This window comes from Martes martes (genome assembly GCF_963455335.1).
Source record: "Martes martes genome assembly, chromosome: 7".
Taxonomy (NCBI): domain Eukaryota; kingdom Metazoa; phylum Chordata; class Mammalia; order Carnivora; family Mustelidae; genus Martes; species Martes martes.
The window spans coordinates 133420366-133444962 of record NC_137894.1 but is presented as its reverse complement, the minus strand read 5'-3'; the positions used below and the strand labels follow the sequence as shown (position 1 = coordinate 133444962).

At 49.1% G+C, this 24597-nt stretch overlaps 1 protein-coding gene across 2 annotated transcripts in view; it reads right to left on the bottom strand.

Annotated features, from left to right (window-relative positions):
- Positions 1 to 22612, bottom strand: part of MAP3K9 (mitogen-activated protein kinase kinase kinase 9) — a gene marked incomplete at both ends in the record, with an annotated part of 68540 nt that extends 45928 nt beyond the window's left edge. For both annotated transcript variants that reach the window (XM_080808964.1, XM_080808965.1), the window contains 2 exons: positions 14784 to 15197; positions 22213 to 22612. In XM_080808964.1, the coding sequence (XP_080665090.1) occupies positions 14784 to 15197; positions 22213 to 22612 (814 nt within the window). The remainder of the gene's footprint in view (positions 1 to 14783; positions 15198 to 22212) is intronic.
- Between the last annotated feature and the right edge of the window lie 1985 nt (positions 22613 to 24597).

Below are 24597 nucleotides of genomic sequence, written 5' to 3'. Positions count from 1 at the left end.
TTAAGAATTTTAAAATTCCAAGGGGGTGTCTAAGTGGCTCCATCGGTTGGACGTCCGACTCTCGGTTTCTGCTCAGGTCATGATCTCGGGGTCATGGGATCGAGCCCTGCGTCGGGCTGCACGCAAGGTGCAGAGTCTGCTTGAGATCCTCTCTCTCCTCTCCTTCTGCCCCTCCCCCTACTCATGCACACTCTCTCTAAACTAAAACTTAAAAAACTTCAATGCCATAAACAAGCATCTGTGAATTTACCTGAAATCTATCCATATTTCCCTTGTTTAAACAAAAGCAAAACCACAATATCAACATAAGCAAAAACAAGAGTCAAATGATGTGGAAACTTCTGTCACAGGCCAACTTTTGGACAGCTGTATACAAGCACGGTTTTGCTTCCCAAGGAACACTAACAAGAGGCAAGGCTGAGGCTACAGAATGATGGCTAAGATTCACATTGTGCTTCTGGAGGGGCCCTGGGGCGAGAGGAATGAGACAGTAGCCCTCGGCTCCTATGCATTTGAGGACCACCAGGCCCCTGGGGTTGGAACAGTGAAGGATCCCCTCCCAGCAATTCCAGATTTGGGGATGATTCGGCCCACAAAGGCCTCGAGACCAGGTTTCAAAAGCCAGGGTTAGCTCTGTTAGTCGCAGGGTCCATCCTACAGAATAAGGTGCTAGAATAGAGTCTCCTACTACAATCTGTTCCTAAAGAACAGAGAAGACCAGTAATGAGTGCCGGAGAGCCTGGACTTGAGTTCAGGACCCACTAATTTCTAAAGCTGTGTGTTCTCAGGCAATGCGTTAAACCTCTCTGAGACTCAGCTTCCTCTCCTGTACAGCGGGGCTCTCACCACCTCTGCTGCAACGGCTTAGATAAATACTGCTCCAAATACAATTCTATAGCACCAAGCACAAAATATGATTACTCCTCCTCCCATCTCTAGGAATCCTGGGGGAGGGAAAGTAGAAGGCCATTTACTGTTGTCACCATGAGTAATAAGCTAAGGGGAAAAATCCAATAATGTCACTAAAAATCTTAAGTCATCTTATTTTGGAAACATTAAAGTTGATTTTTCATTACCACCCATGGGACCTGATGGGGCACCCTTCTTTGTCACCAACTGCCATGCACTTGAGAAAGACATTAATTTATGATTAATTTTATGAGTTTGAGGGAGAGGGGAGAACTGACAATGACAGAGAGATGGTTACTGATACACCACAGGATTCCCATCCCTAAGCACAGAGAGCAAGGCGCTGAAGACTTAGGAAATAAAAATATTTTCCAATCTGATTAAAAAACGGGCAGAGGACCTTCTTTTCCAAAGAAGACACACAAATACCCATCAGACACATGAAAAGATGTTCAATATCACTAATCACAGGGAGATGCAAATCAGAAGCACAGTGAGATATCACCTCCCATCTGCTAGGACAGTGATTACCAAAAAGTAGGAGATAACGTGTTAGTGAGGATGTAAAGAAAAGGGAATCTTTGTGCACCGTTGGTACAAATGTAAACTGTTGCGGCCACTATGGAGAACAGTATGGAGGTTCCTCGAAAAATTAAAAGTAGAGGGGCGCCTGGATGGCTCAGTCGTTAAGCATCTGCCTTCAGCCCAGGTCGTGATCCCAGGGTTGTGGGATAGAGCCCCGCATCGGGATCCCTGCTCAGCAGAGAGCCTGCTTCTCCCTCTCCCACTCCCTCTCCCCCGGCCTGTGTTCCCTCTCTCGCTGTGTCTCTGTCAAATAAATAAATAAAATCTTTAAAAAAAAACTTAAAAGTAGAATTACCATATGATTCAGCAATTCCACTTCTGGGTATATATCAGAATGAAATGAAATCCTATCTCCAAGACATATCTGCATCCCCAAGTTCACCACAGCCTTGTTCGCAATAACCAAGATACAGTAACAATCCAAGCGTCCACCTATGGATGAATAGATAAAGACGTGTTGTATATACACATATAATGGAGTATGAGTCATAAAAAAGAAGGAAATCCTGCCATTTATGACAATATGGATGGACCTTGAAGACATTATGCCAAGTGAAATAAGTCAGACTCAGAAAGACACATACAGTGTGATCTCACTTACATGTGGAAGCCAAAAGAGGCAAACTCACAGAAACAGAGCAGAATGGTGTTGCTAGGGGTTGAAGGGTAGGGGAAATGGAGAGATACTGGCCAAAGAGTACAAACTTCCCATTAAAAGATGAGTGAGTTCTGGGGGGTCTAATATATAATACAGTGACTAGCCATAGTGAACAACACTGTACTGGGGTGCCTGGCTGGCGGCGACTCTTGATCTTGGGGGTGTGAGCCCAAGCTCTGTGTTGGCTGCAGAGATTACCTAAAAATAAAATCTTGAGGGTGCCTGGCTGGCTCAGTCATTAAGTGTCAGCCTTCAGCTCATGTCACCATCCCAGAGTCCTGGGATCGAGCCCCGCCTCGGGCTCCCTGCTGAGCAGGGAGCCTGCTTCTTCTCCCTCTGTCCCTCACCCCCCTCTCACTCTCTATCTCTCTCACATAAATAAATAAAAATTTAAAAAATAATTAAAGTAAAATAAAATCTTTAGAAAAACCCAATCCTGTATTATAGACTTAAAAACTACCAAGAAGAATAAATCTTAAATGTTCTCCCCGCACCAAAAAGTGGGAACTATGTGAGGTGGCGGATGTTGACTAAGCCTGCTGTGGTAACCATCTTGGAGCGTACACGTGTTATCAAATCATATACCTTAAACTCACAGAGTGTACATGTCAATTAACTCTCAGTACAGCTTGGGGGAGGGGTGGGGCGTCTCTACGGTTTCTTCTTCCCGGGGACTGAAACACCCGGTAGAGCCTGAACCCTCGGTCTCTTCTAGACAACCCAGGGAAGAAGCGACAAGACACAGCCTCGGCTGCTCAGCCGTGACCTCGGGGCCTACGAGCCAGGCATCCCTGACTCCTCGGGGGATGTGGGGATCCTCGGTCCGCTGTCGTCCACAGTCCTGGGGACCCAGCTGGGAAACGCGACGGAGTTAACAGGTCCCCACTGTCAGGGGCTGGGCGCGCCTGAAAGGAAGGACGCTGTCACGAGACCAGGCATCCCAACAGCCTGACTTCTGGCAAATCACGCAACGTCTCGTGGTCACGGCGCTAAGGTTCGTTTAAGCTCTGACCTTACCCATGAACACAAAAGCGAGTTATGGATGCCTGGAAACTGAAGACTACTGTTGTTTCCCCCGACTACAATCTTTTTCTCCTCCTTCTTGGATTCTGAAGGTTACCAGAATGCAGAAACAAACAAAAATAAAATGTATCCAGATGGACTGAAATGGCAGGAGAAGACGAGGTACGCAGACAGGAATAGGCAAATCGCATAGACGGAAAAAGCAGTCGCATCTGCGCCGTGCAATCTGGGATAACGTCTTCTTTTTTCACTGATACTTTTTCCTGTTACGTTGCCTTATCGGGCACATCAGGTGGCAAGCAGCCACGGGGATCTGCAGAAACAGGTCTGGATTACAAGAGCAGCCAGTTCCAGGGTCCCTCGGCCCCACTGGCACGCTTCGGGTCCCAGCTAGAGAGTCAGAGCCTCCCCAGCTGGCAAAATGCCAGAGGCAGACGTTAAGCTTCTGACTCTCTGAGGTCCAAGGAACACCTTCCGGCTTGTTCAGTAGAGGAGTTCGAGTCCATCCAGAAAGGGACTAGGGATAGAAAATGCAAGATCTCAGGGCGCCTGGGTGGTTCAGTGGGTTAAGCATCTGACTCTTGATTGCAGCTCAGGTCATGATCTCAGGGTCATGAGATCAAGCCCCATGTCAGGCTCCGCCCAGAGTGTGGAGCCTGCTTAAGATTCTCGCTCTCCCTCTCCCTCTGCCCCTCCCCCTGCTCTCTCTATAAAGGAAAAAAAAAAAGAAGAAGAAAAAGAAGAAAAAGCAAGATTTCATAGAAACAGAAAATTGCTGCCAAACATTGGGAATGCTACATGCAAAGTCCTATATCGTACGTGATTTGTGGGAGAGGGAGGTAGGGAGCCGAAGAGGGAAGGCGACAAATTCTGTTGTCCAGAATTCTACTGGGATTTCTGTGTTTTTACAGAATAAAAATTATCTCAGGAGACAAAAAAAAAAAAACAAAACAGAACCCCATATCTTAATTTCACTTGCTTCTAAGACGTGAACTCAGGGTTTAGGATAAAGGAGAGCAACTTTCCTTTGTAGTTCAACGTTGAACTCTTCTCACCTTATGTATACATCACACTTTGAATTTTAAATACCTACAGCACAATCGGAGAGAGCAGGACTAAGACACTGAGAATGCAAGTACAAGACGATTTATACTCGAAAGTACAAGATCGCATATTGTGGATCTAAAAGCTGAGGGGAAAATGCAGCCTCTGGAATTATGATCAACATACCGAGCACTTACCATGCGCCAGGCAGGGCTGAGAGCGTCATCTAGATTATTTCACTGAATCTGCCCCTCTACCCTATAAAATGAGGTGGGTGGAATTATAATTATTCCCATTTAACATTAACAAAAACGAAAGCACAAAGAGTCTGTCGTTTGCGCAAGGTCCCAGCTAGCAAGTAATAGAGCCAAGACACAAGGCACATCTCACCCAGAGCTCACACGGGCTCATCTCCAATGAGAGAGAGGGTTCACATCCTAAATGCGGGCTCTAAAGGAGAGTTTGGGCACCGTTTAGATATTGCCTTGGGTTGGGGGGAGAGGTTACTGCATGGGAAGAGGGACGGTGCTCGAACTCATGATGACCAGACCCACCAGCATTTCCTGAGTACCTACTAGGTGCTGTGCCCAGCCAGATCTGAACAGCTATGGCAATAAAGGTGCTGCGTGGAGATGGAAAAGGGGCAGCCGTGTGCCCCCCTCCTGCCAAAGGAGGACCACAAAACTCAACGTAGAATCTCTTCGGCTCACCCTGAGAAGTCTTAGAAAAGACTGGGCAACAAGAATGCTAAGTGGGTTTGGGGAAGCCGGGAGCGGGAGTGGAAAAGGCATTCCCTTTGACCTTGGCCGTAGACTGGTGCAGCAGAGAAAGGAGAAATACATTGCCTTCCTCCTGGGGCAAAAGCATTTTAATTGTCAGCTGAGAGGCCAGCAGAGCCATAAAACTGGCCAGCTGTCCCATTCAATCAGGCCAAAGGCCGTAACAAACAAGGCAGCATTTCTCAGGGGGCCAAGCACTGTGAGTTAACGCAGGTCCAGCAGGAGCGAGAAACACCAGCCTTTTCCATAAGAAGCCCAGACACAGTTGGAAGGGGTTGGGGGCTATCAATCCCCCTCTGTGGCTTCGGCTGACATAAATCTGCCCAGGGTCGGTAGGAGAGGTAAAGCTACCTCCGGCCAACTTGGCAAAGGGTAGCTCAGGGCCACCTAAAATCCTCATGCCACTTTTTTTTTTTTTTAAGATTTTATTTATTAATTTGACACAGAGAGAGAGAGAGAGAGAGCACAAGTAGGCAGAGGAGCAATCCCTGCGGGGCTCGATCCCAGGACCCTGGGATCATGTCCTGAGCCGAAGGTAGAGGCTTTAACCCACTGAGCCACCCAGGCGCCCCTCTCATGCTACTTTAAAAAGGGAAACCCAACTATATCCTGTATACACCTAAAATAACAAGGAATAGCAAGAAGTTTCTCCTACTCCTTGGAAAGAGGAAAGAAGAGCGGCGCCGGTCGTGAATGTGGTCCCCGTGGGACAGGTGGCACGCACAGTCTCCTACCATCTTCAGACAACACTCCTGTATTGTCCACGTTTTACAGACAAGAATCCTGGAACCTCCAGAGGCTAGCCACACGCTCAATGTCAGGGCTCAGGATTCCCAAAGCCAAGCTTCAGGGGAAATGCTTTCTTCTCCGATCAGAACCTCCGCGTGTCCTGCAGACAGCACAAATCCCGGGAATGAGCAAGCCTTGGATTTAATGTGTCTCATTCTAGACCTCACTGCCATGCTCCGGTGCCCGCACAAGCACGGTCCTCCTGCGGCTCTGCTGGGCAGGGGGACCTGGGCACACAAACACCTAAGTGGTCCCGAGCCCCACCTAAAAAAGCCCTAAGTTGGGGGAAAGGCAAGAGCAAAGCTCTGAGACCTTGGAATGCCCCGCATTCAGCCCCAAGGACAGAGGTGGCATTTGACCGTGTCCCGTCTCCGGGATGAAGGCTGCCCTTGGTTTACTGCGACTCTCCCTCCTGATTCATGTGACCGGAGCATCCTCTCTCTGCGAGGCCATCTGTCATGCCCTGGGCAGCCAAGGGGAAGGGGTGCACCCGGGAGCTCCTGTCAACTGTCTTCTCCCTATACCCATCAGAGAATGCTCCCTCACTGGGAGCTTCAGCCTCCGTAACCAGAAGCCAGAAAGCGGGGAACCTGGGCCCCTGATGGCCTGAGGCACAGACAGACCACGTAGTCACCACCTTCTCCCAAACACATGCATGTGCATAACATCAGTCCTGGAAGGGACCCTGGAAGGGACCCCCCTCATTCAGATCTTTCACTTCACACAATAGGGGTCCATGGATCAGCGAGCACGAGATGTGCCCAAGGCAACCCGGCCCGGGAGAGCCACAGGTGTTAGGTGGGCCAGTGTTCTTCTATGCCACCAAGTCTCCTGTCACCCAGACGACCGGTTTTAGAAGTTCTCTGTAACAGTGTTGATGCACAAGCTTCTCCAAGTCTTAGATTAGTCAGAGTAACAACCCTGTCCCCAAAATGAACGTGCACACGTTCTGCACAGATGCCAAGGGGCTCAAGGGTGCTATGTCAACAGCCTTTCCCTAATAAGAGGGACAAGTATGGCTCTACAGGGCGCTGCTGGCTCTACAGGGAAGGGGATTCCGAGGTGAGGAGATGGGTGACCTGGAGATGAAGCTACATTTTTTTCTGGATTAACAAGACCACCCACACCATCACCTTGCGCCTCACTTTCTCGCCCCACAAGCAGCCCTGAGCTACCTCTCCAGAATGAAGCAGAACACCAAGTTAGGAACTGAAATGCTTCCAAGAGATAAGGAGGAAAGGAGAGACAGGTGGGCTCTTGTCTCCTTAGAGATCCTGAAGCACAGACCTTGACCCTGAGCAGTGATGGTCACAGACTGGCTGCAAAGGAGGTGGACGTCACTACTTAGTTGTTACCAAGTTTGCCCGGGGAGAGATGTGGAAGAGAGAAGACATCACGATCCGACCTTCAAGGCAAAAGCGGCTCAAATCAGAGGAAACAGATGGAGGGGAAGACACTAAGGCATCATCTGGAATCAGAGCCCACACACCTTTAAACGTCCTTCTGGCCCTGAACCTGCCCCCGCACTGAGGCTTTTTTCCCCAAGATAACGGCTCAGGGTCCAGAATACTTCCCAAGATCCTTCATCTCCTGCTCCAACTGCAACTCGGGCTTTACAGGTGCCTGACTGTTGCCCAGGGCCCCAAGCCACCTCCTACACACCTGAGTAAGCCGCGGAGAAGCCCCTCCACCCCCACCCCCAGCCCCGAGCTCCCAGAGATGAAGGAAGGCACTCCAGAGCAAGCTTGGGGCAAGGATGGCAAATCTGCCACAAAGAGACCAATATCCTTCCTGATCCTTCTCCGTGGCCCCTGAGCCCCGGCAAGCACAGGAAAGGACGCTGTCAAGGGCATCACCTGCCTCCTGGGGGCCCATGCTCCACTGGGCATTTGAGTCTGCTGGTCTCCCTGCCTGGACCGTCCTGGCCCCACCTACCCTCATGGCTTTCGCATTAACTCCTTCGCTTCCTCAGGAAATCCTCAGGCACGTCCCTTTATTGTCATTCTCCCTTTATTGTCATTCTCTTATTGTCATTCTCCTGGCACCAACATCTTCCCTCCACAGCGTGCACCATAGTCCTGACTTAGGTCGTTCCCTGCGACCCCAGAGGGAGCTCGTTAAGGGCAGGGCAGGTGTCTGGTATCGCTTACTATCGTATCCTCAACACCAAGCACTCAAATTAACACACAAAGGAGAACCATCTTTGTGCGGGAGATGGCCACGCCCAAGGGAAGAGGGAAAAGCAAGGCTGGCCGGCAACGTGGACCTCCGGGTCAGACTGCCAGGCCTCGCCAGGTTCGATGGTTTGCTTCATTTCAGCTTTATTTACTTATGTCTTTATTTGACTTGCAGAACATGCACCTGTGTTCATGCAAAATGCTACCCATCAACTGAACAGAATCGTCTGGTATATGCCCGGTGGCTGCCGGCTAACCTTAGGTATCGCCTCCTACAACCAACAGGATCCAATTCGTTGAGCACTTGTATGCTTTTGCCAGGAAAAATCCGTAAGACATGCCCATCGCTCTCCAACTCCCAAAGAAGGAACTCGTAGCAAGCAAACAACCACAGAGCCCAGAAGTAGGACGGAAAATGGGGCGAGAGATCTGGCAGTACCGAGACCAGGTACTATTGGAAGTGTCTCATTTGGGGATGGCTTCATGGGACATAAAAAATCACTCAAGTACCTCTTACAAAGGACTAGGAATTGGGTTCTCTGGCCGATACTTTGCTGCCTCCCAGTTCCATCCTGGGAACGTTTTACAGTTTCCTTAATTCTCCTACAGGAAAGACTGCTGGGATGGCTACTCCTCAACCTTTTCTAGGCACGTCCTTCCTGCCGCATCGCTCTTGGCCAGGATCCCCGAGCCCCGGGTGCTTCTTCCGTTCATTCATTCCCGCACACAGGAAATCTGCTTGACCTCAGGGTCCCGGAAGACGGACGCCAGCAGGTGGGACCCAGTGGGTCACAGCGCTCCACAGCACACTCTCAGCCCGGAGAAACCCTGCCCAGAAAACACAGTCAGGGTCTGTGGCCAGTGTCCGGTTCAGGTATAATCCAGGGCTTAGCATGTTACAGCCAGCCTGGGGACAAGGGCACGATGGAAGCTCTGTCCTCCTTCCACTTCCAAGAAAGCGAGGCTTCTGCTTCTTTATCTTGTGAGCTCTTGCGAGAAGGTTGAGAAGGGCACAAGGCACAAGTGAGCACAGAAACTGGAGGCAGGGGCACTACTCAGCCCCCAGCTGCCAAGGGGAGCAGCCAATCCAACAAGCCCACGAAGGGAGACTGAGGGCCGTAGCAGGGAACTCACAAGGAGGGAACACAGGGGCGCTGAGGCTGGATGGAACGGACGGTAGTGGATGCAGGCAGTGGGGGGCGGGGTGGCCTGCTCCCGCAGCACCTGGCAGCCCTCTGGCTGGCTGCAGGGGACATTCTGCCAGGGAGTTATTTGGAGCCGGCATCCAGGAAGGGTGCAGAGAAAAAAGAGGGCAGAGGCCTTGGAGGTTGGTAACAAATACACTGTGAAAATACCAGCCTCGGCACCCGAAACGCTGGCGAACTCGGACGTTAGGACGGGGACAAGGGTCTGGAGGTTATAGAGGATGAAAAGGCACACGCTCCCAAGTCCCGGAGGACACGGGACATCCTCCGATGAGAGAAGGGGAGGCTTCACACTCCGAGATGCCGTGAGCAGACCAGTTCAAGGGATCCTGTGTTGGCTCATTCACCCGTTCATTCATGTCCCTGGAAGCTAACAACACAGAATCTATCTGGAGGCCTCAGGGATGCTCCCGAAATCCCGGCCAACAAGAGGCGGCCAGGGGGATGCGGCTGGCAGGCTGCGGCAGGCCGGCGCGCTTTGTTCCATCTTTCCACGGCCCGCGCCCGACGGAGCACACACTCGCTTCCCCATCATCCCTTCCAAGCCCTACAGCTTCCCCCCAGCGGCTTCGCAAACATACCGACCCCGACCCCACAAGACATCTGTGCTTGCGACCCCTGGCCAAGCGGCTCTAGTCCCTTGTCACCCGAGTGTTCTCCTACATGCTCTCAGGTAGCGTGTGCCTAGCCCCAGATGACCGCTCAGCACTGACCACGGTGCCAGGCTGTCGGGAGGGAACCGCCGGGTCTGCACCGAGCACGGGAATGCGGGTAGGGTTTGGACAGGCGGGGGGTCCAGGCAAGAGCACCCCTGAAAGCCAGATTATTCCTGCGGCGAGGGGGACGGTGCTGAGGGCCTTGTGGTTGGGAGGCACAGAGGGTATTCCAGAGGAAAGAGGAAACCAGCCTGGCACGCGGGGGCAGGGACTTTAGAGGAAGAGCGAGACAAGGCAGCAAAGACCCCTCGTCAGTTTCAACTGACGCCCACACCAAAGAAGGCAGGTGCGGCAAGTGGCAACCACGGGCAGCTCCCCACTCACCTCTGCACTGTAGCTATGAAACAACAGTGAGTCGATCAGACCTTAAGGAAATGTGGATATTGGGGCTCTGTGAGCGGGATAATGCTATTATAAACCGAAGTGCTACGGGCCACGTGAAATAATGCCGTGAAATGCCCCAGCGGCCCAGCAGCAGGGTGCCGCCAACGGCCTGGTGACTGGGAGCACAGGCGGAGGGGTCAGGCCGGGCCGCGAAGTCTGCCCTCGGGACTGGCGGCGAGACCCTGGAGAAATGGCTGACCCCTTCTGAGCCTCAGTTTCCTCCTTTGTAAAATAAACACATTCATAGTCTTTACTCAGCAGGGCTGCTGCGGGAATGAAAAGAGAAGGGCCGTGAAATGCTTCGTGCCTAACGTAAAGAGAGCACTCCATAAGAATCAGTTGTATTATTACTATTACTACTATTATTATTGTTGTTGTCATATAGGGTTTCGTTAATGGCGTATATCTAAGCAGTGGAATCTGTGTGACCTTTAAATATCTTGCGGTCGAAGACTATTTATTTACATAACAAGTCACAACACGTAAACAGGTCTGGGGGCACGAAGGCACACTACAAGCAGCACAGTTACTAGGACTTCCCGTGCACGATTCTGGGTAAAAACAAGTATCCATAAACACAAAAACTGGAGAAACACACTGCTTTTACCTCTCTGTTTTTCTATGTTCTCTAAGGGGAGGAAAGAAGTTATTTAATAATAAAATAAAAGTAATAACACAACCTCCACTTTGGGCAAGGCTTTTTGTTTTCCAAAGCTTTTTCATACGACCTTGTTTCTACACTAATTTAACTTCTAATGACTGCGACTGAACTGTTATTCTGCCAAATGCCTTTAAGCCAAAATCCTGAAATCCATTTACCTAAGCCCCAAAAGGACAATGTTTCCACTAAGACCATCTTTTGTGGACACCTTTGCTAACAATCAAGTAGCTGGCTTTTCCCAGTTAACAGAGCAGAGACACTAATCCATTATTCAAGCCAGGGCTTTCTGCAAGTGGTTTTAAGAAGTGATGTTTGGGCTAATGATGCAACATGGCAAAGGAGAAGCCATTAGTTAAACCAGGGGTCTGAGCCACATGCCCCAAGGCCTGGCTAACCTTGTTTGGCCGTATGACGCTAAACATTTGAAATAAACAGTTCTTCCCAATGCATGTCCCACAGGAAGATCCCATGGGAAGACTGCCGGCTGCGGCCCCCACCAGCCCTGCTCTTCCTCTTTCTCGGTAACAGCCCCTGATGATTAGCTGGGCTCACGGCCACCCAGATTAGAGTCCTGTACCTCCCAGCCTCCCCTGCGCCAGCCGCGGCTCTATGATTACATTCCGGCCAATTACTGCAAGCAGATGTGTTTTGGTGGACTTTTGGGAGGACGACAGGAGCCAACTCGGCTCCAGGAACACCTTTTTCTGTGCTTCTGCTTTTCCTCCTCCTTCAGGCCTGTGACTTGGACCAAATAACTGGCATTTCCGCTGCCATCTCAGACCACAAGGCAAGCCTGAGGACGCAAGCCATGCGCTGGGACCGGACTGAAAAAGAGGAGCCCAGATCCCTGATGACACTGGGATGTCCATAGCCCTGAAGACCACTTTTCAAAGACAAATGAATGTATGCCTTGTTTTAGCCACTATTATTTTGGTTTTTAGGTTTATGTGCAGTCAAATCTGACCTTACTGAGGTCACTGCTGGTGACAGCACATGACTTTTTAAAGCAGGTGACCAGGATAGTAGAGCACTTTAGTCACCTTTCCACGGGGCCTTTTGTAACAGTTAGATGTTTATCACCAACTACTTTCTTTTTTACACAAAGACAGCCCACCTATATACATACTTTTGCGCTAGCGGATCTAAGTCAATGAACACATATGATTCCTAGAATTCTGCCCTCACGTGACAGCGACCAAATCCAACTTGCTAGAACCCTAATAAAAACCAAGAGGGGGCGCCTGGGTGGTTCAGTCAGTTGGGCGTCTGCCTTCGGCTCAGGTTGTGATCCCAGGGTCTTGGGATCAAGCCCCACATCACACTCTCTGCTCAGTGGGGAGTCTGCTTCTTCCTCTCCTCCCCACACGTGCCTACTTGCTCTCTCTCTCAAATAAATAAAATGTTAAACAAACAAACAAAAAAACCCAAGAGAAACAGGCCAGCATCCCCAGGTCTGCAAAACACAGTAAAGTTGTGACTCTCCAACTGGTGGGTAAAAACCAACATAACATTTCCAAAACGATTTTTTAAGTCACACACACAGAACAACGGAGTAAAAACAACAGTGTCAAAAAAAAAAAAAAAAAAAAAACCAAAGCAAAACAAAACAACAACAGCATCATCGAGACTCACACTGGCTTCCCACAATCCCAGGCAAATAGCCACCACAGACAGATGTCAAGGAGCTACCCCAACTCCCCTGTGAGATTCGCAGCAGGCAACAATATCTGCACCAGCCACACACCCCAGTGCACTCTGTACATTTCGGGGCATCTGAGACCCTGATGAGTTCCAGGGTCAGAGTGTGCCACGTGTAAGTCCAACCCCCACCACAGCACAGTGCACCGGAGGGCTGCACCTTGGCAATCTGAAAGCCCGCTAAAGACAAAGAACGAACAGGGTTCTGTCTCCCCAATGACAGAATGACGGTGAGGTCTCTTGCCATCTCCTGCAAATGGCAGAACCTTGGCAGGGTAACTCTTCCTTCTCAAGAGCCTAGACTTCAATCACAAATCTCACAGAAGGTAAAACCTGGTGTTTACAGGGTGAAATTACACCCAAATTTGAAACTTCCTGGAGGCAATGATTGACGATTCCACCGTCCTAGCCCAGGTTTTTTAAAGAGCTCAATATGTAGGGTTAGAGCACTTTGCCGACCTCTTCCAGCATGAGGATATAAGAAAAAATAGTCAGCTTCTACATCACATCTTCTACCAACACATCTCTCCTTGTTCTTACCCCATCATACAAAGTCATGTCTAGGCAGAAATGTGAAAGGGGTCACCAAAACTTTTAATTTAATATGTTTAAAAAACAGAATCTGGGAGGAGGGATGAGAATAATCATATTTTACTTTATGGAACTTAAATCCTTCACATGCCTTATATACAACGTTCCACGCTTTCACAAGGATGACTATTTCTAGTACTGGGAGAAGAGGGCTCAGGTAGAAGAGATAAGGGTAAGAAAAGCTATTTTAAAGTAAATTGGAAAGTCTGTGTGTGGGTGTGTCTATATATATAAATGTGTCTGTGTATATATACATATATACATATACATACATATATACACATATATATTTTTTTTTAACTTTAAAAACATCTGGGAGGATATGCCAAATGTAATAGTTACAGTCCCTGAAGGAAAACATTACTGGTTACCTTTCACTTTTTTATCTAAACTGCCCGATTTTTGTACAACAAAAACATCTACTTAAATAATTTAAAAAAATTTTCCCCTGAAACAAACACTACATTATATGTTAATAAAAAAAAATCTTAAGGAATGATAAAATAAAAATAATTATAACTGTCCAAGAAAAAACCAACAGCAAAACAACAACAACAACATATTTTTAAAAGTAAACATACATAGTAGTATCAACAGGAAAATAAACCACATCTGGAACCACTCAGAACAAAATAAAGTCTGAAGGAATTCTGGGCTCGATGCGGAAGGAGACAGACAGTGAAGTTCCGGGACCCACACCACCTCCCCCAAACCCTAACGCCCTCCTCTCCAGACAGGATGCTTAAAACGATTTTAAGCATTTCCTATTTAACAAATGTCATCCTTTCAATCACACAGTTCAGGCAACAGAAGGCACAAATTACGGCACAAAAGCAGCAGAGTCCCAGTGCCTGCAGATTCCTCCAAGGAAAGAGACCGGTTTCCACCAACTCACCATGTAATTATGTCTAACACTTGCTTTACAATCCAGTTTATGGATCCTGGATGTTTAATAAACAGTTACTTCTCAGTTCCCTGCTATTAAAAACTAAATAGTTACAACAATTAATTCGTAAGACCCGTAGGCTATCAGGAGTCCACAATACTACCAGCCAGATCACGCTCTCCCAGGGGACATTGTCACCTAAATCGGCCCCACAGCTTAGACGACATGCCCCTTTCTTCCTTATAGCCCCTTCTCTGGGGCTACCTCAAGCTGGGGTGGTCAGGCAGAAAGCAAAGAGGCGGTGTAGTTACCTGGAAAACCCTTTTGTAATTATAGGCATGCTTCTCTAAAGTGGAAAAATCTACGTATCTATCTAGCTATACGTGTGGATATACACTGCACAGCACATCAGAATTACATACACTGCCAACCCTGCCTGCTAATACGAGCTTAGGATTACTCCAAACCCCTCGGCTGCCTCATTCTTCTCTTCCTAAACCAATTTTCCCTGGCACTCATTTCATCCTGACATCTCAACTCAAGGATGGAATGGTTTTACGCAAGGAATTTCCCTGTTTCACTGCCCACTGAGATTCCTTCGGAATCCACTCCCACCAAAGCCAGTGACTGAGTAGATAAGTACTCATGAGCCCTCCAGCCCCACCTCTTCATACTCACTGTTACTGGACTTAAGGTCGCGGTGGATGATGGGGACAATTGCCTCATCATGTAAGTAGTTCATCCCTCTGGCAATCTGCACAGCCCAGTTCACCAGGATGTCTGGGGGAATCCTTTTCCCAGATAACACTCTATTCAAAGGCCCTCCACGTGCAAACTCCATGACCAAGCAGAGGTTGGGCTCCTTCAGACACACCCCCCTAAGGGCAATGATGTTGGGGTGCTTCAGCATGGCGAAGAGCTTGGCCTCCTGGCGAACATTCTCTATAGTCTGGCTGATGTCCTCATCGGGGTCATGGCGAGCTGCTTTCACGGCAACCTCATCCCCTATCCAGAAAGCACGATAGACCTTCCCAAAGCCCCCGATGCCAATAATCTCTTCCAGGGTTAGCTCCGCAAAATCAATCTCTAACACTGAGAAAGAGAAGAAAAAAAGAAGTCAAAAACATTCTGAAAAAAACATGGAATCATCCATTTACCTATGGGTAAACATAGCAAGTTATACTCCCTTGGCTTTTTTGTCTCCCCACTATAAGGTAAGCTCCATCAAGGCAAGAAATGTGGCTAACCTACTTTCTGTTACATTAATCTTAACGACGAGCACATAGTGGGCATTCAATAACTATTCATGTGATAATTTCTACTTGGAACATCATGCAGAATGTCATACCGTGACAAACCATTTTAACACAAGGTAACATAGAGGGAGATCATTTTTGGGAGACTTCTTCATTTTTCTGTGTACTCGATGGTGAGAAGCATACAGTCCAGTGACAAGCCAGACACACAACAACCAAACCACAGTGTGAAAGAGCCTTCACAGCCGTATGATCAGATTAGGAAACCACCAACTCCCACTGCAGGACAGGATTAAGAGGGTGAGTGGGAAGGGATTCTCAGGGAAGGCAACACAGGGAATGTGTCCTAAAGAATGCGTGGGAGGGAGGGTGCCTGGCTGGTTCGTTGGTAGAGCGTGCAACTTCAGATTTCGGGGTTGTGAGTTTCAGTTCCATGTTGGGTGTAGAAATTACTTAAAATCTTAAAAAAAAAAACGAGTGGGAGGGATCTCATCAGGCAGCAAAGATCAGGACGGAGAAGGACAATCCAGGCAAAGGGAAGGTCATGAGCAAGAACATGAGGTATGAGAATATATCGCATATTAAGAACTTCAAGGAGCGCAGTGTGGCTGGATTATATGTACCGAGATAGGAGATGAGGTTCAAGGTCTTACTGGGGCCAGCTAGGTTGTGAAATGGTTTTAGAGTCATTCTGAGAGGCTTAAACTTCATACTGTGAATGATAGGACTCATGCATTTTTTTTTTAAGATTTTATTTATTTATTTAACAGAGAGAGATCACAAGTAGGCAGAGCAGCAAGCAGGGAGAGAAGGGGGGAAGGAAGCAGGCTCCCTGCTGAGCAGGGAGCCCAATGTGGGTCTCGACCCCAGGACCCTGAGATCATGACCTAAGCCGAAGGCAGAGGCTTAACCCAATGAGCCACCCAGGCGCCCCAGAACTCATGCATTTTTAAGTAGGGCAGTGTTAGTAGACTGTGACTTAGAGGACATTAATTCTGGCAGCCATGGGGCATCTAACCTGGAGGCCAGGGAGCCTTCTGCAAGAGGAACCACTAAGGAGCCACTGAAGTAAGGCAGGCATGCAGGCACAGGGTGCAAACACGAGCAGCAGGAAAGACAGAGGGTGGGAAATAAATTGGGAGGATATTTTCAAAACGTGGTTCTACCAGGAGCTGGTGACTAAGATGTGCAGAGAGAAGCCTCCCAGGGGACATCTCACTGCAGAAGTCACCTGCGTCACAGCTCCATCCCTGATGTCCCCAAGTACCACACCCAACCACTCATCTCCTTTCCAATGCAGAGGATAAACCTAAGAGGACGAACCTAATTACATCTTCAGCGCCATTTGGAAAGGGATCCATGGCCAGATCACAATGGCCACCAGTGATTACAAAACTCGGGCTAGATAAGGCGTTGCTATAGGAGTAAAGTGCTATGTTGTGTTTCTCTCATGAAAACCCTGTGCTCCGTCTTCTCGGTCTCTTTGTCTTTGCCTGGCTGACTCATACTCAACCCTCAGGTCTCAGCTGAAACAAAATCTCCTAGAGGAACCTTTCCTAACCCCCGCCTAAATGAGGTCAGGCCCCCATCAAACACGTCCATAACAGTCTGTTTGGCAAGACCCAACAAGGTTTAATAACCTGTTCAGTGCCTGCCGTCCTGCGAGATTGCGCGATCCACAAGGGTAGACTCTGCCTGCTTTACTCACCACTGTACTCACCCTGCTGAACATTCAGCAGGTAAGCGGCAGTCAAGTAAAAGGGGGGAAATCTATCTCAGTAGGAAATAAACCAAACTTAGATCTGAACATTTTTTTTTAAATGCACTGGACCTCCTGAAACAGAAAGAATATAGTCAGTTTGCTAAAAAAGAAAAAAGAAAAAACCTAAGAAAACAAAGATAAATTGCTGAACTTTTGGCAAAACCAAAAGAGGACGTGCCCACTGCTGGCTGTTCTCTTCCTTCCGCAGCCAACTCCAGGATATCTCCAACTACCACTCACATGCTGGCGGGGCTCAAAACTCTATTTTTACTTAATTAGAGTATGTCCGTCCTGTCTAGGGCTAATATTCATTTGTCTTTTACAATGCAAGTGGCAGTATGCACAAAAGAATACAAAAAGTCTAGCCCATCTTGACCCCCAAAGTTCCAATTGTTCAAGCTTTTACCTCATCTGCCACTCCTCTTAAAAAATAAATGTTACGGCTGGTCCTACAGACTCACCAACAAATCCACTCTAAAATCCTCTAGTATATTGTGCAGTACAAAGGCCAGAAAGCTAAGAACTACATTTCCCAGACTCTCTGACTGCTACAGGTCTGCTTCTGCCAATTAGATGCACAGGGAAGGCAGACGTGAGATGGACGCCATCTTCTTGCTGCTTCTCCAGCCAAGCATGGCTTTGGAGAAGTGGGATTTTTCTGCACGTCAGTGTCCAATCACTAGCTCTGGGCAGATGTAGAAAGGAATGCTGCAAGGCCAAGTGGTTGCCCAAGCTGGACAGCAACTACAACAGGGTGTTCTTCAAATCGACAGCTTCAACGTCAACTCCTGATTCTGTATGTTTCCAAATAGAGAAGTAGTAGCTTGCTGGGTGGGCCAGGTCTGCAATGTTCTGGGAGTCGTTCTCATAGGTCCAGCTAAAAGCCCCTTCTCCCTGCCCTTCCAACAATTCTGTAAGCACCCAATTTCCTGTGCTACATCACTTTCTGCTTAAAATAGCTTCAGTGCATCTGGGTCCTAAAATGAATCCTGATTACTAATTCTTATCTTGTCTATATGAATTAAAAAAACAATGTGTATACTAAGGAGAGATAAGAAACCCTCTTGAAGAAATATGTAAATTATGTTAGGCGTCTCCTTGGTCATGGAGGGAAGGAACATTCACTTTTTCTAACAGCTTTTACACTGATGAAAAGATTTATCTGTCTCTTCAACAAGTTTCCATTCACACATCTCATTTCCTCAACTGAATATCCGAATTTTCCTTAACGGAATTAACTGTTGTATTTTCTCTTCTACCTTTCCTCTTTTCCTCTGGTCTGAAGCACAGTTGTGAACACACAAGACGTCTTAAAATTTTTAAATGTATTACGGATTTAAAAGAAGTGATTCCGAACTTGGGTGCTGAAGGGACAGCTCCTTTGATGGCATTTCAGAGAAGACAGAAAACCTCTGCTGGGAAGGGACAGCAATAAACTCTCTCCGGGTAGAACAGACCCTCTCAGGTTCTTGCTAACTAGTTAAGGAAATATTATGACTGGCCTTCAAGAAGGCATAGAACACAGCTTGCAAGTGGATAGAAGACAGATGAGCGGGGCCTGGGGGAAGGTACTTTATTTTCCCTTCCCTGTGAAGTAGTCCCTTGGGGTAGGAACTAGACCTTCACCTGCAGCTGAGAGAATGTGGGGCTCTCCTTTCCCACTGCAGTCAAGACCTGGTTTTAAGTAAGAATCAGGTCAAGTCACATTCAGCACGTGTTTCAGTGTCTGTGGATGGATATTTCCAGGAATATCAGGAACAAAACCTTACTTCTTTCATTTTGGCAGTCAAGATGTTATTCTCTCTCAGCTGCATTCTTGAAAACTAAACACACAGGCACATTCCGGTAGGTTTTGGGTAAGTGAATGGCACATACTTCACTCATTTAAAAATCCCAAGTACAGGGGCGCCTGGGTGGCTCAGTGGGTTAAAGCCTCTGTCTTCTGCTCAGGTCATGATCCCGGGGTCCTGGGCTCGAGCCCCACATTGGGCTCTCTGCTCAGCCGGGAGCCTGCTCCCTCCACTCTCTCTCTCTCTGCCTGCCTCTCTGCCTACTTGTGATCTCTGTCTGTCAAATAAATAAATTTTTAAAAAAATCCCAAGTACACCTGAAAATACATCCTTAGATTTGCAGTGGATGCAAGAAAATAATGTAAATTAGTAATAATCTTAATTTATGCCCTGCTTGAAAACAGACACAATTCTCCTGTAAGAGAAACTTTTTTTTTTAATACCTAGGACTGTATATGTCCCAAGATGATAAATTTGGAACTGTACATTTTCCCTCTTTCACTGAAAAAAAAAAGATGAGTGAGCTCCTACGTTATGTATATTTGTCAGCCCCATGGAGAGCTAAGATTTCATATCTACGTAGGAGGGCATAAGGGCACTATATAAATATCAGATGATTTCTAAATGTCTATTATATTTCCTATTTGTCACAAAATTTGGTAATTTCCCCCCCTTCTGTTTTGAGTAAAGTTTGAAACAAAATTTTCAATTTGAAAAGCAATACTTAAAACTAAAACATTCTTACTTAACTGACAGTCTGCTATTCATAATCTAATGTCACAATTCATGCCCCAGAAGAGAAGTTCAAAAGGGTAACTGGGGAAAAGCTGTCAGTGGCTCAATTTCATTCCAAGTCTCTGGAGACAAGGTTGTCAATCACTTTATTTTCCGAGTGACACTAACTGAAATGGTGGACATAGGACACCCATCAGAGTACCTATTAGCAATTTCCTGAGTTCATCTTTATCAAAGCATTGTGCCAACATGGTGTATTTACATCACCAATGCCTCTCAGGTGTGACTTATAAGCACCCCCTTATCTTATCATTTCTTTATCTCCTGGTATTTTTTTTAAGTTTTATTTATTTAAATAATCTCTGTACCCCAAGGCAGGGCTCAAACTCATTATCCTGAGCTCAAGAGTTGCATGCTCCAACAACTCAACCACCTAGGCACCCCTATCTTCTGGTATTTAATACAGTATCTATCTTTTGCTAGGCACTGGAATTGATTTTTGAATGGAATTAAATTTTCTGAATTATCAAGAATTAATTCCAGTCAAGTTCAGAACTTCTGATGAGACTAAATAAAATAACTTACCAGGGTCTTCACCTGTCATGTGCAAGTCAATTATTTGCATATGCACAAAGTACTCCCTACTTTCTTATCTGAGTTCTAGAATCAGGAATCCAGCCTATCGAAGGTAACTTTTGTCACAATAAAGATTAAGTCCTGGGCACCCAAGGGAGAAGGAGCTGCTAACGTAGCACACCCTGACCACGGCTGGTGTTCTGCAGGTGAGTTTTTCCAGCCCAAGTCATATTCACACCTGACTGTTCTGACAGCTGGGGGCACAGAGATGGAAGAAACGGAGTTCCTGCTCATGAGCCTCACACACCTCTCCCACCCTGACATTAGCTGTACAAAAAAAAAAAAAAATCACAAAACATAACCCATAAAAAACCTCAAACCTTTGACTTATGCATAAAAAACTGCATTGTGTCTAATATGCCAGACCATTCTTCCAGTATTTCAGTATGTGACCAAGTTCATCTTCAGCACTGTATCAGACACTACACTAGGATCCGTAGTCTTCACCTTCCCAGTACTAGAGCCAAAAAGATTTAACACCCAGAAACCATTGAAAATCATTTGTTCCCTCCAGGCATTATAAAGATCAAAACGTAGAAACAGGAAGTTTTACACTGAATGTGAGGGAGACAGAAACAAAGGGAACTAAGGATTTGAACACCAATTTGATGGTCAAAACACCAATAAAGAAGGAGAATAGAAATATAAGGAAAGAGGTTATGCTTTTCTTATTAAGTGATGGTATTTAAAGAAAACATCTTAAATAAAGTAACACAACTGTTCAGGTGAAAGTCAGTTACAGGACCGAAAGAGAAACGTTACAAATGAAATTTAAAAACTAAATGCCTAAAGTTGGCGCTTGGTAACGACTTTCTTTAATTAACTAAAATGCAAAGTAGACAAAACATTGAATAAACAACAATAAATATGTATTAACAAGACTTTTTAGCAGGGAAGAAATTGTGGGAATAATCAAATATAAAACAGTGTCAATTGCACAAGAAGATATTTACATCTTCTAAAACCACCTAGCAGAACTGATTCAGGCATTCCAATGGCAATTTGACCGCTTTGAAAAAAAAAAAAAAAAACAAAGGAAATATTATTGCAGGGTGTGGAACAGGGGGCTCCTGGGAAATTGGTGAAAACCAGGACACTGGAAGAAAGGCCCTGGGAGGGACCCGTGGGCATGGTCCCCTTGAGATTTGGCAAATACCAAATATAGGCAAGGATCTAGGGTGAGAAGAAAGGAGAAAATGTTGTATCTGAACAGCCTGGGTGCCAAGGGACTGGGATTTAGCCACTGTGCCTTGCGCTCCTGATCTCTCACGGGGGAAGGACATACTTTTCCCTCTCCGATCACTTCTCCACCCATCACCACCGGCTTCTTCACACACTCGCACCCTCCTCAGCACATCATTCACTGAGACTCCTAAAGGTACAACTTCTGAGATACAAGACTGCGATCCGAGAAATCAACACGACATTTCAAAGACACTTCAGCCTTGAGTTCGCACGGGCTTCCGGGACTTGAGAGCCAGCCCAGCCAGCCCTGCGGGAGACACCCCCATCCGCTTCAAAGCAAATGCCTTGAAGGGGCGGGGACAGGCCGTAGAAGAGGTCGGGAAGGTCCCAGATTTGGGGACTAAGGTTATGACAGAAACTACCAGCTGGCCTGAAACCCTTCCAGATTTGGGGAAGCCGGGAGTGCGAAATGGGGAGATTCTCGTGCTGGGGCTCCAGGATGTGGAAAGCAGCTGAGGTGGTCAGATGAAGGTTAAGAAGCCCAAGCGCCTGAGGTTCCTGGCAAGGCCTGCAGCGTCTCTATCTCACCCGTCGCACCCACCAAAGCAGCCCCTGCAGCCCGAGCGCGCGCGCACACACCCACCCCCAGGGCAATCGTTCCCCACCCGCTCTGCGACCCCCTCCCCCCCAGGCCTCCAGCCCCCCCTTCCCCGCCCGGCTCCGCGGCCCCGCCTTCGCCTTACACTGAATGGGCGGGTAGCAACTGGGGTCCTCGCCGCCGTGCTGGCAACGACTGGAGAAGGCGCTGCGCGGGGTCACGTAGTTGCTGGGGAAGATGCCCACCCGCTGGTTCAGCTGCCCGGTCCACCAGCCCTCGTCGCCGGACACCTGCGAGTCCTTGGACAGCACCTCCACCACGTCGCCCAGCCGCAGGGTCAGCTCGTCCTCGCCGGCCGCCTCGTACTCGAACACCGCCGTCCAGTAGGGCAGCGGTGCATCGGAACCCAGCTCCCCCGGGGCCGCCGCCGCCTCCTCCTCCTCTTCCTCCTCCTCCTCGGCCCCGGCCCCCGCTCCATCCTCCCCCGGCGGGGCGGCAGCGGCGGCGCTCGCCAGGCAGCCGAGAAGCGCTCTGGAGGGCTCCATGGAGCGGCCGATCCATAGGGTGCGGGGCTGCCGCCGCCCGCAGGAGCCGCCGCCGCCTATTGTTCATGCGGCTCCGCAGAGCTGGGGGGACCCCCCTCCCCCGACGGCGGCCGCAGGTAGGGCCCGGGCTGGCGGGGCGGGGAGAGCCGGCTCGCTGGGGCTGGCGCGGCGACAAGTGCGCCGAGCCGGAGCGCTCACCGCGGCATGGGCGCGCGGCGGGCCGGGGCCCTCGCCTTCGTGCTCGCCCCCCGGGGGCGGCCTGGCCACCTCCGCCGCGGGTACCTGCTCGCGCAGCCCTAGCCCGCCACCGCCCGCCGGCCGCCGCTCCCCTCTCCGCGCCGCGCCCCGCCCCCAGCGCCGCCCGCACGCCCGGGACCACCTGACGCGGGCCTGGCTCCGCCCCAGCCCTGCGGACCCGGAGGGGCGGGGCCTCCGGGCGCCGGGCCCACCCCCCCCACGCCAACCCGCCCTCCCATTGGTCGCTGCCGACCGTCCGCAGGTTCCTATCTCCGCGGCTGGGGCTGCCCCGCCAGCCACCGACCCGCCCCTCTCCGCCCCCTGCGCCTACGTGTCTTGCCCCCGGGCCCCGCCCCCTTTTGCGGGCTCTCCCTCTCAACCCCAGGTCGACCCATTTCTCTCTCCCATTGGCCCGCGGCAGCTCCAACCATTGGTCGGTGGCACCTGTCCATTTCCTGCGAGAGTCCAGCACCTCCTGGCAGGAGGAGGCTGCGGCCCCATTGGATGGGCGCCCGAGCAGGGAGGGGTGGATCCTCGAAGGTAAGGCCGAGCCTCCTTTTGGACCGAAAAGGCTGGAGGAGGCCGCGCCCTTTGTTTGCTGTGGTAGCGCAGGGGCCCCGTCGGGCAGCACCTGTGCTCTTGATCCCGAGGTGGGCCTTCGAGAGTGAGCGGAGAAGGGAGCTGGCTTGTACCTCCCCCGCCAGCGCCCTCTCTTCTGCAGCTCCCTCTTACAGTTGGCTTCTCCCCGCGCTGGGATGGCCCTCTGCCCCCGTACAGCCGGGTGGATCCGCTCCACTCCCGGCCCCACTCCCACCCAGGAAACTTTTCATCTCCGTAAGGCCCTCCCTGGGCCCATGGGAATGTTCCTCAGAAGCGCTCTCGCCCTTTCACACAGCTCCCTCGTTGCTGGCTTCCTGTCAAAGGAGATCCAATACCGGCCCTTTCCAGAACTCGGAGAGAACGAGAGAGCGCGTTACTGGGGCTTCAAACTGGGGCTGGAAAGCTCGGCTTAAAAGCTGTCCGTGAAGAGGGCTCGGTCTCCCAGAGCAGACCCAGTTTTCCTACGATTGTGAGTTTCTTTTGCTTGAGTGAATTGCTCCTCGGACCATGGTGACCTCCAGAAACCAGATGAACCAAAATGCCACACACACAAGCCAATGCTACAGTTCATGATGAAGGGCCAATCTTTTCCTACATCCTTTTGTTATCCTCGTTTCTCAAACGTTAAGAAAGAATAAGTTAGGAGCGCCTGGGTGGCTCGGTCGGCCAGGTGTCTGCCTCAGACTCAGGTCCTGATCCCCGGGTCCTAGAATGGAGCCCCACTTTGGGTTCCCCGCTCCGCGGCGGTCTGCTGCTCCCTCTCCCTCTGCTCTCTCTCTCAAGTAAATAAATGAAATATTTTTTTAAAGAAAGAATGAGATAAGTGGGCCCTAATATTTCTTCTTTGTTTTAATCCTATCATAGTAATGTAAATTTCCAAGAAGAAAGTTTTCTGACCTATTCAAAACAGGCCAGTGCTGGGGGATCTAACGCAGTCTCCACCAAACTGTGGTGCCTTTTCCCCTTCAGTGGTAGGAACCAATACGATTTGTTTAGCGAGAGTTAGGGCTTCCCCGAGTATTTTCTGTTTAATTTTAGTTTGAGGTTGATCGTTAGACAAACTGGGGACTGTCAATTTGTAAAAATAATCGGGGCTGGCATCTTCAGCCCTGCCCCCACCAGCTGCCTGATCTTAGGCAAGTACTTAG